The 16,183-nt window shown below is 46.7% G+C and overlaps 1 protein-coding gene across 1 annotated transcript in view; it reads left to right on the forward strand.

The window, feature by feature from the left end:
* The window catches only part of ABCB11 (ATP binding cassette subfamily B member 11), a 44,090-nt gene that overhangs the window by 23,457 nt on the left and 4,450 nt on the right, over positions 1 to 16,183 (forward strand). The window contains exons 15-27 of the mRNA XM_078609100.1: positions 1,231 to 1,401; positions 2,498 to 2,696; positions 3,852 to 3,924; positions 4,681 to 4,780; positions 5,396 to 5,635; positions 5,946 to 6,050; positions 6,945 to 7,106; positions 9,119 to 9,322; positions 11,425 to 11,666; positions 12,041 to 12,197; positions 13,610 to 13,807; positions 14,668 to 14,874; positions 15,638 to 15,784. Of these exons, the coding sequence (XP_078465226.1) occupies positions 1,231 to 1,401; positions 2,498 to 2,696; positions 3,852 to 3,924; positions 4,681 to 4,780; positions 5,396 to 5,635; positions 5,946 to 6,050; positions 6,945 to 7,106; positions 9,119 to 9,322; positions 11,425 to 11,666; positions 12,041 to 12,197; positions 13,610 to 13,807; positions 14,668 to 14,874; positions 15,638 to 15,784 (2,205 nt within the window). The remainder of the gene's footprint in view (positions 1 to 1,230; positions 1,402 to 2,497; positions 2,697 to 3,851; positions 3,925 to 4,680; positions 4,781 to 5,395; positions 5,636 to 5,945; positions 6,051 to 6,944; positions 7,107 to 9,118; positions 9,323 to 11,424; positions 11,667 to 12,040; positions 12,198 to 13,609; positions 13,808 to 14,667; positions 14,875 to 15,637; positions 15,785 to 16,183) is intronic.

The following is a 16,183-nucleotide window of genomic DNA, read 5'->3' on the forward strand; positions in this document are numbered from 1 at the left end:
AAATATATATATTTTTAAATATATTATATTATTATATTCTTTTACTATGTTTTATTTTTATTATTTTATTATTTCCATTCTACGTGACTTTACCGAAAGAACCAAGAAAATAAACATTAATTTGTAATTTCAAAAACTTTCTTAGTATGCGAGAATCTCTTGAAAAAGATTCACGAGTCTGAGGCTTGTTCTTCTAAAATTAAATAAATAAGCAGACAATATATAATTATATTTAGATTTAAAGCTTTCGTGACTGCAGGGATTCATATTCTTGGTTCTTTCGGTAAAGTCACGTAGAAGGGAAATAATAAAATAATAAGAATAAAACTATAAATATATAATTACTTCTTCATATATCCCTGACTATACAAAAACATAAAGTACTTCCTATCACAAGGCCTTCTGGGAGTCTATATTTTCAGCGGCATTGGTTCAATGCAAGCAAACACTCGACCAGTTTCGACACACAGTGTCTCATCAGCAGTCAGCCTTGCTGGTGAATTTCCCGATGCTATAGGCAAGGAACCTCTCTTAAGATGTGGGACTTGGTCCGACAAAAATGTACATTATACAAATCACAAAATGAATAATTTTTATTTTGTGTTTGGTACGTAAAATGCGTATTTATTATTATCTTTCAATGCAGGATGTATATAATATCTAAATTAATTGCGTTAAATTGCTTTACACCCTTGTGCAGCGAAACGGGTTTTTTTCCGGTGCAATGCATCAAATAATGTTGCTTTTTAAAATCTTGTTTTGGAGAATGTAAGATTAATTAATCAAAAAGGTTCGACAAGGTGTAAATTGCAGACAGATTTTTATTGCACCTATTCGAAATAAAGCGTGTAATACATTCATAGCATATTTATTTACTTTGTATTTTGTGTGAACTGGAAGCTATTTTGTAGCACGCTGACCTGCCCACACCGGACATCTGTGAAAAAGAGCCTCATAGCTCATCGGATTCCTCCTACAGTCTAAATAAAAATTCTGATACTGGGTATACCCGTTGCGCAAACTGAGCAAGCCGTTGAGAACATAAATAATTCCTTGACATAACGTGTGCGAATCACTTTTAATGTATTGCTTCATTTGACATGTTTTTCAGCCATTCGTACTGTCTTGCCTTACTCAGTATAAAGTGTGCCAGTCAGTTATAATGCATTACTCTACTCGGTATGAAGTATGCCAGTCACTTGCATTGTCTTGCTCTGCTTGGCTGAACAGAAATTCGACACGATGGTGGGAGAGGGCGGTGGGCAGATGAGCGGAGGACAGAAGCAGCGCATTGCCATCGCGCGAGCCCTCGTGCGTAACCCCCGAATCCTCCTCCTCGATCAAGCCACTTCTGCCCTGGACAACGAGAGTGAAGCGGTGGTGCAATCTGCATTGGACAAGGTCCGCGACGTGAATTTGTATTTAATTGTCCTTTCGAAATCTTGTCAGAAGAGAAAACAACTTTGATTTAGTTTTGATTTAAAGCTTTCGTGACTGCAGGGATTCATATTCTTGGTTCTTTCGGTAAAGTCACGTAGAAGGGAAATAATAAAATAATATAAATATAAAACAATAAAAATTCTCACGACGTTTCGACTGCAACACAAGCAATCATCATGATTGCCACACTGTCTGCTTGTGTTGCAGTCGAAACGTCGTGAGAATTTTTATTTTTTTATATTTATATTATTTTATTATTTCCCTTCTACGTGAATTTACCGAAAGAACCAAGAATATTTAATTTAGTTGTTTTAATTTATTTTATTTTTTACCTACGTGACTTTACCGAAAAACCAAAATGTAAGAGAACGGGCAATTTGGAACTGTTGCGAAGTGGCTTCATGGCACACCGCCTGTGCGAGGTAACGTCCCTGCGGAGGTGGATACCAGAGAAGTACTTGTGTGTAATTGAATCAAATGTTTTAACCACACGCTAAGGGGGGGGGGGGGTACACAATGCCACACTGTCTGCGACAGAGATGTTTGTGGCAAAATCGATGTTTAAATGTTTTTACAGCTGGAATTCATAGATATGTTTTTGATATATATATGCTATGGTTTTTTTAGTGATTGGTAACTCGGCTGAGACTCACTTAAACATTTTTTTTTTAAATTACAGGTGCTTAGACCCGGATATTAACCTCTTAGCCACCCAGTTCCATTTTAACGAACTACGGATTCAGGCCACCGATTCTGTAGCATAAACGATCTAACGTCACAATTATATACCATTAGCTCTGGACGTCTGTCAGCCAATCGAGATTGAAAACTCATTGCTTTAGAACTGCTTGACGTGTTTAGTTTGTTGTCCTTCCCCCGCACCTTCGATTAACACAGTTGGCTACGTACGGTGGTGAGAAATAAATTCAATGCACCTACACACATACAGCCAACCTCTGCAGCAGTCGGTCCATCTCCGTCCACAACGTGGCGAAGTGGGCTGTGGAGGGGCGCAATGCCGGCCCTCACGCCGATTGTAAATGTGTCAACCCGCCAGGTGCGAAAAGGCTGCACCACCATCTCAATCTCTCACCGCCTGTCGACGATCCACAGCGCCGACGTCATCGTGGGCTTTGAGCTCGGTTGCGCAGTGGAACGCGGCTCGCACGAGGCTCTCATGGCTCGCCAGGGCGTCTACTTCACCCTCGTGACGCTGCAGAGCCAAAGCGACCACATGCTCGGCTCCAGAGGCGACGGTACGCACGCGATTTGAAAGTTAACATTTCAAGTTCATTTATTAGGTATAGCCCTGTGAGCCATTCGGCTCTTGAATCGGGTGCAACCGCAACAAACAAAAAACAAAAACATGAGCAAAAAACATCTTAAAGTGAATATGTAACTAAGTGCAAACAGAAAATCCAAGAAAAGACAGCAAAATATTGCAGAAAAAGCACCGTACACCAACGCTGTGTGCAAAAATCCCAGTGGGATGCAAGTCAAACAACAACAACAACCAACTTAGATTAAGGCCATCAGTCTAACTCTGTACTACAACAAACAAACATGGCTAAACCAATACACTTTTCGAAATCACCAAAATAAAGCCATGAAAGCAATGAAAAAGCAATCATAGGAACTGTGACGGAATTTTCACAATAAATGGCATAAACAACATGTACTACCAAAAACCCTGCAGCCATAGCTGAAGGCGGCTTGCGCATGCGTGTGTTCCGTACGCGTGTTGAACTTCTTTCGCACCGGCACGGTAGCCAAGCGTGCCGATCGGAGGTGTGGGAATTGCTGTGCTCACACCGCTGCTGGCGGAAGGGCAGAACCGGCCCTAGACCTTTGGGGGCCCTAAGCAAAATTTGGTTGGAGGCCCCTTTGATGTATGATTGTTTTCACCCACTAGCTAGCAGTGACTCTAGGGGGCCCTCTGCTGGCCACGGGGCCCTTTGCAATTGCAAGGGTCGCTTAGTGGCTGGACCGGCTCTGCGGAAGGGCCTCCCACTAAGAGGGAACTACAGAGGGCCACTGTGTGAAGCGTATGTTGGCCTACTCTTCCACGATGACCAGACGGCTTGGAAGAGACTGGGAGTAGCCCAAACACGCTTTACTTCGCGTGCCGATGGGCTGACTGTGGTGCCCCCGTGTGTAGCGCGAGGTGGACAGCTGCCACGCCAGGATACCGAATCAAACCGGTGACTCCTGGATTTTAATTCTGTGCGTGCAGACCTTTATGCCACGGCAGAATGCCGAAACATATTTCACTCAAGTTCAAGTTCATTTATTAGGTATAGCCCTGTGAGCCATTCGGCTCTTGAATTTCAAAACAGCAGTGCCATGGTTGTCGTGTTCGGGTCACTGTGGTGCTGAGTGTATTGTTGATTTGTCGTGATTTTGTGCTTTAGATGAAGACAGAATCGAAGAGCCGATTGAGAAAGTGCGATCCTTTAGTCGAGGAAGTTACCAAAACAGCCTCCGGTAGGTGTTGTCTGATGCTGCTGTTCATAAAGCAGTGCTTGGCTTTTTTTTGGGGTCAAATCGCCTGTTATCTGCAACTTTTTTTTCATATTATACAATCTTTAACGATGGAGAACTAAAGGATTGCAATGCTGCAGTGAAGGTTAAGCAGCACTGATATCAGAGTATCCATAGTAAAGGTTTTGTTTGGTTAGATTCCTTAAATATAAATGTGTCGTTAACCCACCACCACCCGACACAGTCTTTAAGTACGGTTTGCCATGTGAACAAAACGTGCCAATTGGTTACTACTTCAGCACACCGGTGTGTTGGAGAGTAAACTTACAGCGTTGACAATTTGAGTACGACGTTTCGCTGGTGATTACAACCAGCTTCATCAGCCCATTTGCCAGAATTGTGAGTTTCTCTAATTTTATGGTTTTAAGAAAAGTATCCTCCCCAAAGAGGTTCGTCAGTTTAACACGACGTAGGCATCCGCGACCAATATTAATTTTAAAGTTTTTTTGGGTTACGCGATCAAACCCAAAAAACCTTTATTGCGAATAATATCGGTCGCAAAAGCCGACGTGCTAAACCAATGCTGATGTGCCGTCTTCCCCCCCCATTATTCTCCTGGGACGCATGCTGAGCTCAGAGCAATAGAGCTCAGTGGGTTGATTCACCGCGAAGAGAATTCTTCCCAACGTCTGGGTCGTCGTCGTCATCTCTGTGTGTCACGCGCCGCCCGTTTCCCCCCCTCCCCGCCCCCACACACAGAGCCTCTCTGCGTAACCGCTCACGGTCCACGACCAACCCAGCGGTCGACGTGGGGCTTTCGCTCATCACGCCGATGGCCTCGAATCTACCCGGCGACAACGTACGCATTCGATTGTTGAAGCTGCGCGTGCAAAGTGTCGCGGCACCACAGCCGCGCCTCCGTCGTTCGGGTTTCAGCAAAAAAATAAATCAAAGAGGGGGGGGAGTTTTAGAGTTTAAAAATGGGAAAACGGAGGTGCGCCGTGAAAAGCACGCAGCCGTTTGTGGATGTGATGATGGGACAACAATAATAATGTAGGGGTGTCAGGGGAAGGATTTCCACCAATAGGAGGGTTAGTGGGAGGGGTGATCGAGTAGATATAAGGGTAGAACGGGCGGGAAGAGGGGGCTTTGGCGGGAACGAGATTGGGACGGCTGGGGACAGGTGTGGATGGGAGAAAAGGATTAAAGGACGAAACCCCTGCAATCTTGTGTCGGCTCTCCTTTACAATAATAATAATAACAACAACAACAAGAAAAGACGACTCGTTATTTTTTACGCATTGTTTCAAAATGCGATTAATCGATTTGAAATCGATTAATCATTCAGCCCTACAGGCACCACAGCGCAGGATCCTGCAAGCCACGTGCGGCAGCGTAGCCATCCGGCCACGGCTGCTATTTAAATATCCGCGCATTGTGACGTGCCTAACGGTGTTTTGAAATCCCCGACCAGGTGCATTCCAGGAGAAAAAGCACGGCAAAGACGGAACAGTCCGTCTCCAAGCCGGGCGTGAAGGTCAACAAGGTCGCTGACGACGACGAGGAGGAGGATGAGGAGGAGCACGCGCCCGTCACTCGCATTCTCAAGTACAACGCACCGGAGTGGCCCTACATGGTGTTTGGGGCGGTGGGGGCGGCCATCAACGGAGGGATCCAGCCGGTCTTCGCGATCCTCTTTAGCGAAATCCTCGGGGTAAGAGGTCTCTCTTGTCGGAGGAGAATATCTCGCCATGCCTCTGCTTTGACCGTCTCTTTTGCCTCCATTTTACCCTGATTGTGCTGAAATGTTATTATTTTAAATCTTGACTTAAAGCTTTCGTGACTGCAGGAATCGATATTCTTTGGGTCTTTCGGTAAAGTCACGTAGATAGGTTTTCTTTGAACCTATTATTTTAGTTCGCGCCTGATAAGTCGAAGAACAAGTCTCGCAAATAACCGAATAGAGCAAAAACGTACGTGTTAATGCCCCGGCTATCAACTGTGTTCTGCGTGTGACTTTACAGACCTTTACTTTGCCCACTGAGGAGGAACAGAGGAATATGATAAACCTCACCTGCCTCCTCTTTGTCCTTATCGGCATCGTGTCATTCGTCACGTACTTCTTGCAGGTAAGCCGATATCTTCGTGGGGCATCTTAAATTGTGGTTATTAATTATGTTTTTGTACTAGGGGTTGTTCATAACCATTTACGGCCTTTGGCCAGGAAAGTCACTAAAAAAGTTGCACACGAACGACGCATTCACGCAAGCACCCGATGCTCCGTTTAGAAATTTTAAAATGAAACATCGTTGAATTGTATTATGTTTTGAATAAGACAATTATATTTCTTCATTAAAAGCTTATATCATTTTACATCTGGAAGACTTCATTGAAAATTACATTTAGTGTGAATTTTCTCTCGTCGTTAAGTAGATGGCCTTGCTGGGGGTTCGTTTCGATGCGGACTTTAACCTGTTTGGGATTGCGGGATCGAGATAAAGTGACATAGAGCTGCAGATCGATTCCAACTTAATCGAACGTCTGTCCCTGTGCCTCCGTCGTTCATGCAGGGTGTGCGTAGGTTTGCAGCGCCCCCTGCATGGAAACGACGTAAAGTGCAGCGTTCATCACAGATAGATGAAGTTGTGCACTTATATGAGAGTATTATCACGCTTGTTTACCTGGGAGAGTCCCACTGAGTCTCAAGACACGTTTTCTGCGATGTTGCAATGAGTCATTTGCGGCGTAACCTTTTCGGTGTTGGAGATGTTTTGGCCAATAACCGGAGGAAACCGGAGGTAACCCCTTTGCAGAACAGGGGAAATGAGTACTTGGTGCGGTGTGTAAACATCGCCACTAGGGAGACAAAGGCGTTCGGGCGTGGTGCTGGCCACCCCACCCCCTCGTGTACCGTTCCAGCCTTCATAGGTGCTCGCTAAGAGCACTTGCCCCAACAATCTGTTAAGGCTATACGGGGGATCTTTGTCTTTTATCTTTGTGCGCGTGCGTTGCCACGTGCGCAGGGCTACATGTTCAGCAAGTCGGGAGAGCTGCTGACACGCAGGCTCCGCCGTTGCGGCTTTGCGGCGATGCTGCGCCAGGACGTGGGCTGGTTCGACGATCTCAAGAACAGCCCGGGGGCCCTGACCACGCGCCTCGCCACCGACGCGTCGCAAGTGCAAGGGGTGAAGATTTGTTACGTGATAATTGTTTTTAAATCCTTTATATTAAGTTCGCTTGCTTGCTTACGACCGTGCAAATCTTTCGGTCGTTTTTTAACCCACTTCCCGTGATCCAGTCGAGCTGACATTTTCCACACAGACTCGTTGTGCGTGACAATTAATGTTCGTGAACATTTTTTTCCAAAATTTTACACTTTTTAGGACAAAAATATGATATTTAATTACCAATTGCTTAATGGTGCAATGCAATCATCTGACCCATAGGTGGCAGCCATCTCAAGCCAGAGGACGAGTGGACTCTAGCCGCCACGCATATAAAGGATTTATAGTGAAAAACTTTGTTTTTACGGGTTATACTTGTTTTACCCTTCTATCTGGCAACAAAACTGACACCTTTTTTACAAGGAGTCATGTTTGCATAGACCACAATTCCTGCAGCCATAATGCAAACAAAAAACATAACTCTGATAATATATGCACTGTCCTTGAAGTTGATTGGTCCACACCCGAGACAGCTTTCCTTAGAGCCTAGTCTCACATGGGTTGGACCAGATGACGCCAAAAGGCGCACAACTCAAAGACAATGCACCATCAGAGTATGAGAGCTCGGGGTAAGCATTTACACCATTGGAACCTCATTTGCCAGTAAAATATATGATAATTGGTTTTTTACCCTTCTATCTGGCAACAAAACTGACACCTTATTTACAAGGAGTCATGTTTGCATAGACCACAATACCTGCAGCCATAATGCAAACAAAAAACATAACTCTGATAATATTTGCACTGTCCTTGAAGTTGATTGGTCCACACCCGAGACAGCTTTCCAATCAACTTCAAGGACAGTGCATATATTATCAGAGTTATGTTTTTTGTTTGCATTATGGCTGCAGGTATTGTGGTCTATGCAAACATGACTCCTTGTAAAAAAGGTGTCAGTTTTGTTGCCAGATAGAAGGGTAAAAAAACAATTATCATATTTTTTTACTGGCAAATGAGGTTCCAATGGTGATTTGTTACGTGCTCGAATTTCAATCCGGGATGTTTTTTTTCTGTTGTTGTTGTTGTTGTTCACGCCGTTGGGGTCATTTCTTCCGAGATGGTGTTCCCTGGAGTGGTAGGGTGCCGTCAGCGGTCACGTCGTGGGGAGGAGTGAAAGAGAAAATGAAAAAGAATCCATTGGGATGTCTCGCGGGGCAGCGTGACTCGCACGTGTGCCCTGCGAGTGTGTGCGCAAGAGATTGTCACAGAACATTCACTTGAAAGAAAAGTTTTCAAATTGTTTCGTAATGCTTTCCCACTCGGGCTGAAAGTGGGGTTTTTTTGCATTAGCTCTACCTGTTGGGTCTGCTCACCTCAGCAAGCCTCGCTCATGAAGCTCATGACTCTTTTTGATCGGTATCAGGGGGCTCTATAACTCAAAAAGGTGATTAAATATGCAAGTGCCTGTGATATAAGGTTGTGATGCTATTAGGAACTTACCCTCTTGACAATTAGACAAATAGACACTTCCAAAAGCTCGGACACACAAACCAAAGTAACGCAACTTCATTTTACCCTGACAACTACCCCGTGTCGGCTTCTGTGCGACTAAATACAAACTCTTTGGTTTTTTCGGTAAAGTCACGTAGGTACATTTTTTAAAATAAATTAAATCACGACGTTTCGGAGGCAACACAAGCTTCCGTCTTCAGGTGGAACCGTCACAGAAAAATTACTGTATCAAGATAACAATTTTTTACCTACGTGACTTTACCGAAAAAAACAAAGAGTATGAATCCTTGCAGTCACGAAAACGTCAAATCGAGGGCTAAATACAAATCGCAAGTTGGAAAGCGTTGCGGAATCCAATCAACGTGTACGCGTGCCCCCCCACCTCCACCTTCTTTGATATTACGCATGACAAGGGTTCGGGTAATTTTTTTTCGAATTTGTTAAGAAATAAAAAAAAACCCTCAATGTATCAAGAGCCCTTAAAGAGGAGCCGCTTGCTGAGGATGCCTCCTTCTTTTCAGGCAGCGGGCATGCAGATCGGCATGATCGTCAACTCCATCTCGAACATCGGGTCGGCGTTCATCATCGCCTTCTACTACAGCTGGAAGCTGAGCCTTGTCGTCACTTGCTTCCTTCCGCTGTTGGCCTTGTCGGGCGTCTTCCAGGCGCGCTTGCTCACAGGCTTTGCCAACACTGACAAAGAGGCATTGGAGGATGCTGGCCAGGTGAGTGCGGAGGGGAGCCGACCGGCGGACCTCGCGTGACGTGTCCTCGGGTTGTAATCGATGTAGATGCAGAGCTACAATTTACATTTTTTTTGAAGCTTTCGTGACTGCAAGGATTCATATTCTTAGGTTTTTTCGGTAAAGTCACGTAGGTAAAACATTTTTAATTAAAATTTATAAAATAAAATATAATAAAAATCACGACGTTTCGGAGGCAACACAAGCTTCCGTCTTCAGGTGGAACCGTCACAGCACGATAGGTATCACAGCACGATAGCTATCGATAGCTATCGTGCTGTGACGGTTCCACCTGAAGACGGAAGCTTGTGTTGCCTCCGAAACGTCGTGATTTTTATTTTATTTTTATTTTACTTTTATTAATTTTCATTTTTTACCTACGTGACTTTACCAAAAAAACCTAAAAATTCTACAATTTACAATTTCACATGCAGGTGGTCAAGGCAAACAACCGTGTTGGGAGTAGCGGAGTTGTTTTTTTTTATCGCGGTAATGTCTCCGTCGTATTTGCGGATTGGGGGGCATTGCGTCGTTATACGTTGTACGGTCCGTTTTGGATGACCACAGTCGCACACTGGAGAGTTTTTAATTTTACATTTGTGCATCAGGTATCCGCATCTGCCGTGGTTTGTGCTGATGGGATTTAGGGTGGACCATGAGCTTCGTGAAAGATCAAACCCAGGGTTCTTCTGCGTTGGGTCTTTCACAACAAGGTGTTTGTGAGTTATTTTGAACTCCATTCCGGCTTCATCGGGAGTTGAATTCGCATTGTTTAAGGTTAAGCGCATGGGTCTAAAGGGGTTTGCCGTGACTTCATGCGATGACGAGGGACGTTATTGAGGTCCTGATGAATGGGAAGGCGACTGTTTTCCTCTCTACCGCATCTGCACAATTGACGAGTTCTGTCCAAGCACGATATTAGGAAGCCACTGGAGCTATGCTTTTTTTAAAGTCGAGATTGAAAACTATTTTTCTTTAGTTTGTTGCATTCCCCTGTGCCTCCGATTTGCACAGTTGGCTACGTACGGTGCAAAAGAAGTCCACCATACATACTGTCCGTAGACTAACACTACCCATAGATTCAACACTACCCATAGATTCAACACTGCCCATAGACGCAACACCGCACCTCCAATTAGCACGTTTGGCTACGTACGGTGCGATAAGAGTTCAACATACATACAAACCGTGCTCCTGTTTCACCACGTGTCGATAGATTAACACCGGACCCAGGTGGGTTAGGTGGCGAGCGGGGTTGCACTCCTTCATACTCGCAATCGCAGGGCTTCCTCCGCGAGGGCTTGTTGTTCGGCGTGAAGCCCGACGTTTTTCTCCGCGTGCTGGGAGCTCCTGCAGGAAACCGGCCAGCGCAAAGTGCGATACGTGCCGTGTTGTGTCAGTGTAGCACAGAACTGCGCTGTTTGTGTGTTTTAGTTTGTTGTCCTACCATGCCGCACCTCCGATTAGCACGGTTGGCTACGTACGGCGTGAAAGAAGTTCATACATGGTGGTTGTAGCAAATACAGATCTTGGTGGTAGTAGCAAATATATAAACATACATACGCATACATCAAACCTTTAAACTGGTAGGAACCTCCTGGTTACACCAGCCCACAGGGGATTATTGTGTCCGTCCGTCCGTCGTGTATCTAAAGATGGGAGGGGTGGGGCTGGGTGGAGAGGGGAGGGTGGGGAGGGGCTGGGTGGGGAGGGGCTGGGTGGAAAGGGGAGGGTAGGGAGGGGCTGGGTGGGGAGGGTGGGGAGGGTGGGGAGGGGCTGGGTGGGGAGGGTGGGGAGGGGCTGGGTGGGGGGTGGGAGCGGTGGGGGGAGGGGGCGGTGGGGCTGGGTGGGGAGGGGTTGGTCACCCCATGGTGCCCTTATAAAACTCAACGTTTAACCTACTCACGCCGGCTTGTGCCCGCCCTCACAGTCGGGCATATTTGCGGAATACACCACGCCGCCATTGACCCTGGCCATTCACCGAGCAACCCAACGTTCCTACCAGCTCCCTCCGTAGGAATGTGTTTATGAAGAAACGTACACACCATGCGAATAACAATCGGACTCGCAATGCACGCGCCCAGGTGGTGAACGAGAGCATTGTGAACATCCGGACGGTGGCCGGTCTGGGCAAGGAGCAGACCTTCGTGAAGCAGTACACGGACAGCCTGACTGTGCCGCACCGCGCCGCCATCCGCAAGGCGAACGTCTTCGGCGCGACCTTCAGCTTCTCGCAGAGCGTCATCTTCTTCACGTACGCCGCCTCCTTCCGCTACGGAGGCTTCCTCGTGGCGCACGACGGATTGAAGTTCCCGCTCGTGTTCAGGTGAGTGAAGCCCCCGCAGGTTCGAACGTCGCTCGGGGTTTTGCGCGTGACGCTTGCCCTCTCGCCCGTTGAACGAACTCGTCCGTGGAACTGTTACGGAGAAAACCCCCACCCCGAGGCTTTTTATCTCGCGCGAAATATTTTACGGGCCACTGGTCGATCAAGAGACCTGGGCAAAAATTTTAGCCGAGTATGAATCTGCATGTTTCATTTCGTCGTTAAATGCTGCTGTGTGGACAAAGGCAGGGGTGGTGGTGGAGGAGGCAGGGGAGGGGGCGTATTCAATGAAATTGCTCCATTGTGGCTGAATAACAAAACAAAAGAACACGACATGACTGTAATTTTTTTTTAATCTTCCAATAATCTCGCGGCAGGGTGTTCTCGGCGCTGGTGTTCAGCGGCACGGCTTTAGGCCGAGCGTCGTCGTACGCCCCCGACTACGCCAAAGCCAAGATCTCGGCAGCGCGTCTGTTCAAGCTGTTCGACCGCACTCCGGCCATCGACTCCTCTCCAGACAAGGGAGTATCGTGGGTGAGTCGCGGTCAGAGCCATTGCGCCGTGCTCGTCGTCTTGTGTTGAGAGCGTTTGACTCGCTGGTCGGGTGCCTGCGAATTCAAGGGTCCAACTGAGCCCATCATCCGTTTCGGGTGGATTATGTGAATATTTGGAGCAGTGGTTGCAGTGCCCAGCGCGCACGTAAGTTACGATGTCGTTAACCTGAGTGCGATACGCAGCCGTGGCTCACGTGAGTGGTGAACAATAAATTTCGATTTAAAGCTTTCGTGACTGCAGGGATTCATCTTCTTGGTTCTTCCGGTAAAGTCACGTAGAATGGAAATAATAAAATAATAAAAATAAAACCTGATTAAATAATTCTCACCATTCTATAATGTTTTCTTTTTATTATTTTATTATTTCCATTCTACGTGACTTTACCGAAAGAACCAAGAAGATGGTGAACAATATTTGAAATAATCTTGCACGCCCCCCCCCCCCCACTCGTTCATCAACTCGCACTGACCAGTGTGGTGAAGTATTGTCGAAAAAAAACGTCGTAACTAACAGGCTGTGGGGGGGTCTTCATTCAGCAGAGAATTGGATTATCATTAAAAAATGTATATATTTCTACTTAAGGTTATTTTGGTGGAGTGATTGTACAGTGGCTAGTGCACTGCGCTACGGACACAGCCAACTGATATTCTTAGGTTTTTTCGGTAAAGTCACATGGGTAAAAAAATAAAAGTAAAATAAAATAAAAATCACGACGTTTCGGAGGCAACACAAGCTTCCGTCTTCATGTGTTGCCTCCGAAACAGCCAACTGAGTTCGACTCCGGGCCGTAGCTGACATCATTGACGAGTGATATCTGAACCGGTCCTGGGCCACCCTTCACCTACCCGAACTAACCAGTGTGGTGAAGTATGGTCAAACATCCGCCATGGTCGACAAGGTGCAGGAAGGCTTCATCCAGATGTGGATCGAACACAGGGCTGTATATATTTTTTTATTTAGCGAACGCTTTGATACAGTTACAGCACCATAAACACAAGAAAATTAAGTAAATAACCGTATACATACGTATGTCAATGTTACACGTGTGAGTGGACGTCAGCCAACGTAGCCACAGAGCCATGTGACAGCCACCTCCAGCATGTGCAGGGCAACAACGACAACATGATGGGGGCCACGGTCTCCTGCTTCCCCCGCGGTTACACGGCGACCTGTCACGTAGCAGTACGACGTCCCATCGATGTTCATAAGAAGCACCGCACCCCGCCTCGGTCACACACTGGAGGCGGTTCAACTGAACCCACCCTGGTGCCTTGGGAGGTCGATGGCAGGCACCTGGACTGACAGATCACTCTGAATGACACGGGGCTGTGAATGACTTATTTTAGCACCGCACGCAAATCAATGACACGGTGCCGTTTCGCGTTGCGCAGGATGGCTTCCGTGGAGACGTGACGTTCACCAATTGTACGTTCACGTACCCAAGCCGGCCAGACACGCAGGTGCTCAACGGACTCTCGGTGAGCGTCCAGCCTGGGCAGACGTTGGCGCTCGTGGGCACCAGCGGGTGTGGCAAGAGCACGAGTGTGCAGCTACTCGAACGTTTTTACGATCCAGACGGAGGCCAAGTGGTGAGTGGACGAAGAGATGACCTCCGCGTGGGAGCCAATTTCCCATCGTGCATTATCCGCGTTCACGTTTGATAACGGACGCAGTTTCAGTGTGAAGGTGTTTGTGCGTTTGGTTTGTCCGTCCATTCTAGATTTGAAGCTTTCGTGACTGCAAGGATTCATATTCTTAGGTTTTTTTCGGTTAAGTCACGTGGGTAAAAAAAAAATTAAAATTAATAAAAGTAAAATAAAATAAAAATCACGACGTTTCGGAGGCAACACAAGCTTCCGTCTTCAGGTGGTTAATTTTTTTTACCTACGTGACTTTACCGAAAAAACCTAAGAATAATTTGTCCGTCCATATTTTTGCAAAGGGGGGCGATACTTTAACTCGCATGCAGATGATCCGATGGGAATCAACCTGAAGTATAAAGTTGTATTGCTATTAGGGAATTACCCGATTGAAAAGTGGCCACATTTATCAAAGGGTTACCCAAAGAAATGCAGACACAATCGAGAGCAAGACGGACTATTCGCAAATTTGCAAAGTAAATGTTTCCCTGACGACTACCGGTCAGTTTCCAAAATCCTAAATCCAAAGACAAACCACACGTTGTAAAGCCTAACACATTCCATACACGTGTGCATGATTTTCCGTAAATGATGTATCTTAACTTTCCATTTAAGTTGTGCCTTATTCCCACGATGCACTTTCCCAATTTTCGATTTGATGACTCTTCTCAGAACGCATTTGAACGGATGAATCGCGGTGCTGACAGCCGCCCAGTAACGAACGCACACGCGCGCGCCTTGGCATCATCGACATCAATTTGCGTTGCCTCGTCCGCGACACAACTGTGTCTTCTCTCTCTCTCACTCAGCTGATCGACGGGAGGGACTCTCGCACGGTGAACGTGCGTTTCCTACGCTCCAAGATCGGCATCGTGTCCCAGGAGCCGGTGTTGTTCGACTGCAGCATTGCCGACAACATTCGCTACGGTGCCAACTTCCGCGAGCTCACGTGGGAAGAGGTCATTAATGCCTCCAAAGCCGCGCAGCTGCACGACTTCGTCATGGGCCTGCCCGAGGTAACGTCCTCCTCCTCCAGTAACTTCGAGTTCCTTGCCCCCCCCCCCTGGGCTGCGTTGTGGCTTGGCCCCCCCCCCCCCCCCGCGGTGCTGTCTCTCCACCTCTCAGGCTGTCGCTGCGTCTTTCAACCGAGAGAGATTACATTCCCGTCCGGTGGTTTGATGTTCGACGTAGAGTCAGATCGTGCTCTTGATGAAACTGCGGCAATGATTTTACGCGATTTGGATTGCCTTCGTAGTCGGCAGGCTACTCCCATGTCAGCGACATTGCTGTGAAAGCTGGGTTTGAACCCAGGTTACAGACACTTGTTATTTAGCCATGATTTAAGTCACCAAAAGGACTATACACGTGCATCAATTGTTTTTATCATCATAATCAGCCACACTCAAACCGCTGCTGGATGAAGGTCTCCCCAAGCTGCCACCACGATCCTGTGATTTAATAATCCGCCTAGCACCTGCACTTGATCTCATTTAATCGCTCCATTCCTTTGCTGCCACTCGGTTATTATTATTGATGATGATCGACCATCGTCTCTTCTGGTCCTGCCCAAGCCCGCTTAGTTGTCCACTTACTTTTTAAAATAGTTTGGATGACATCAATAAACCTGTGTTTTCTCTAATCCTCAGTTTGTCAATGTAATTCCATGCATCTCACAATCGGTCGTATTTTTTCTTCTTCTAAAAAAAATTAAATTGCCTTTCCACACCGCATGTATCTGTATGAATGACTAAATACATCTGTACAATGTTACCGTGCCAGAAATACGAGACCAACGTGGGAGATAAAGGTGCACAGCTGTCTCGCGGAGAGAAACAGCGGGTGGCGATCGCGCGTGCCATTATCCGCGACCCCAGGATCCTTCTGCTGGACGAGGCGACATCAGCGCTGGACACCGAGAGCGAGCAGGTGACGATCTCACACGCACGCAGCCACGCGCTTAGGGGCCAGTCATTGAGTAGGGACGCAAAAATGTGTCAAAACTTGACCCCTCTCTGTACGCACGCGTACTTTTTACACATCCACCCTCCGAATCCTATAGAACGGCCGATATTTAATCCACGCAGAAACGATCACGGATTAATAATATTGACGTGTTTAAGAAAACAGAGAGTCCACCGCTGGACTGTCTAATTCATTTGAAGGCCAATGTAGACATTGTTATCGAGGCTTCACCCCCCCCCCCCCCACCGTTCCCTATGTGTACGGACACTGTCAGTAGACCCCCATACGCAAGCATACGCATTTGGGTTAACCCCCCCCCTCCTCCATGCGTACATTTCAAGTTTCATTTATTACTGAAAGGAT

This window comes from Lampetra planeri, chromosome 31 (assembly GCF_965212315.1).
Source record: "Lampetra planeri chromosome 31, kcLamPlan1.2.h2, whole genome shotgun sequence".
Classification (NCBI taxonomy): domain Eukaryota; kingdom Metazoa; phylum Chordata; class Hyperoartia; order Petromyzontiformes; family Petromyzontidae; genus Lampetra; species Lampetra planeri.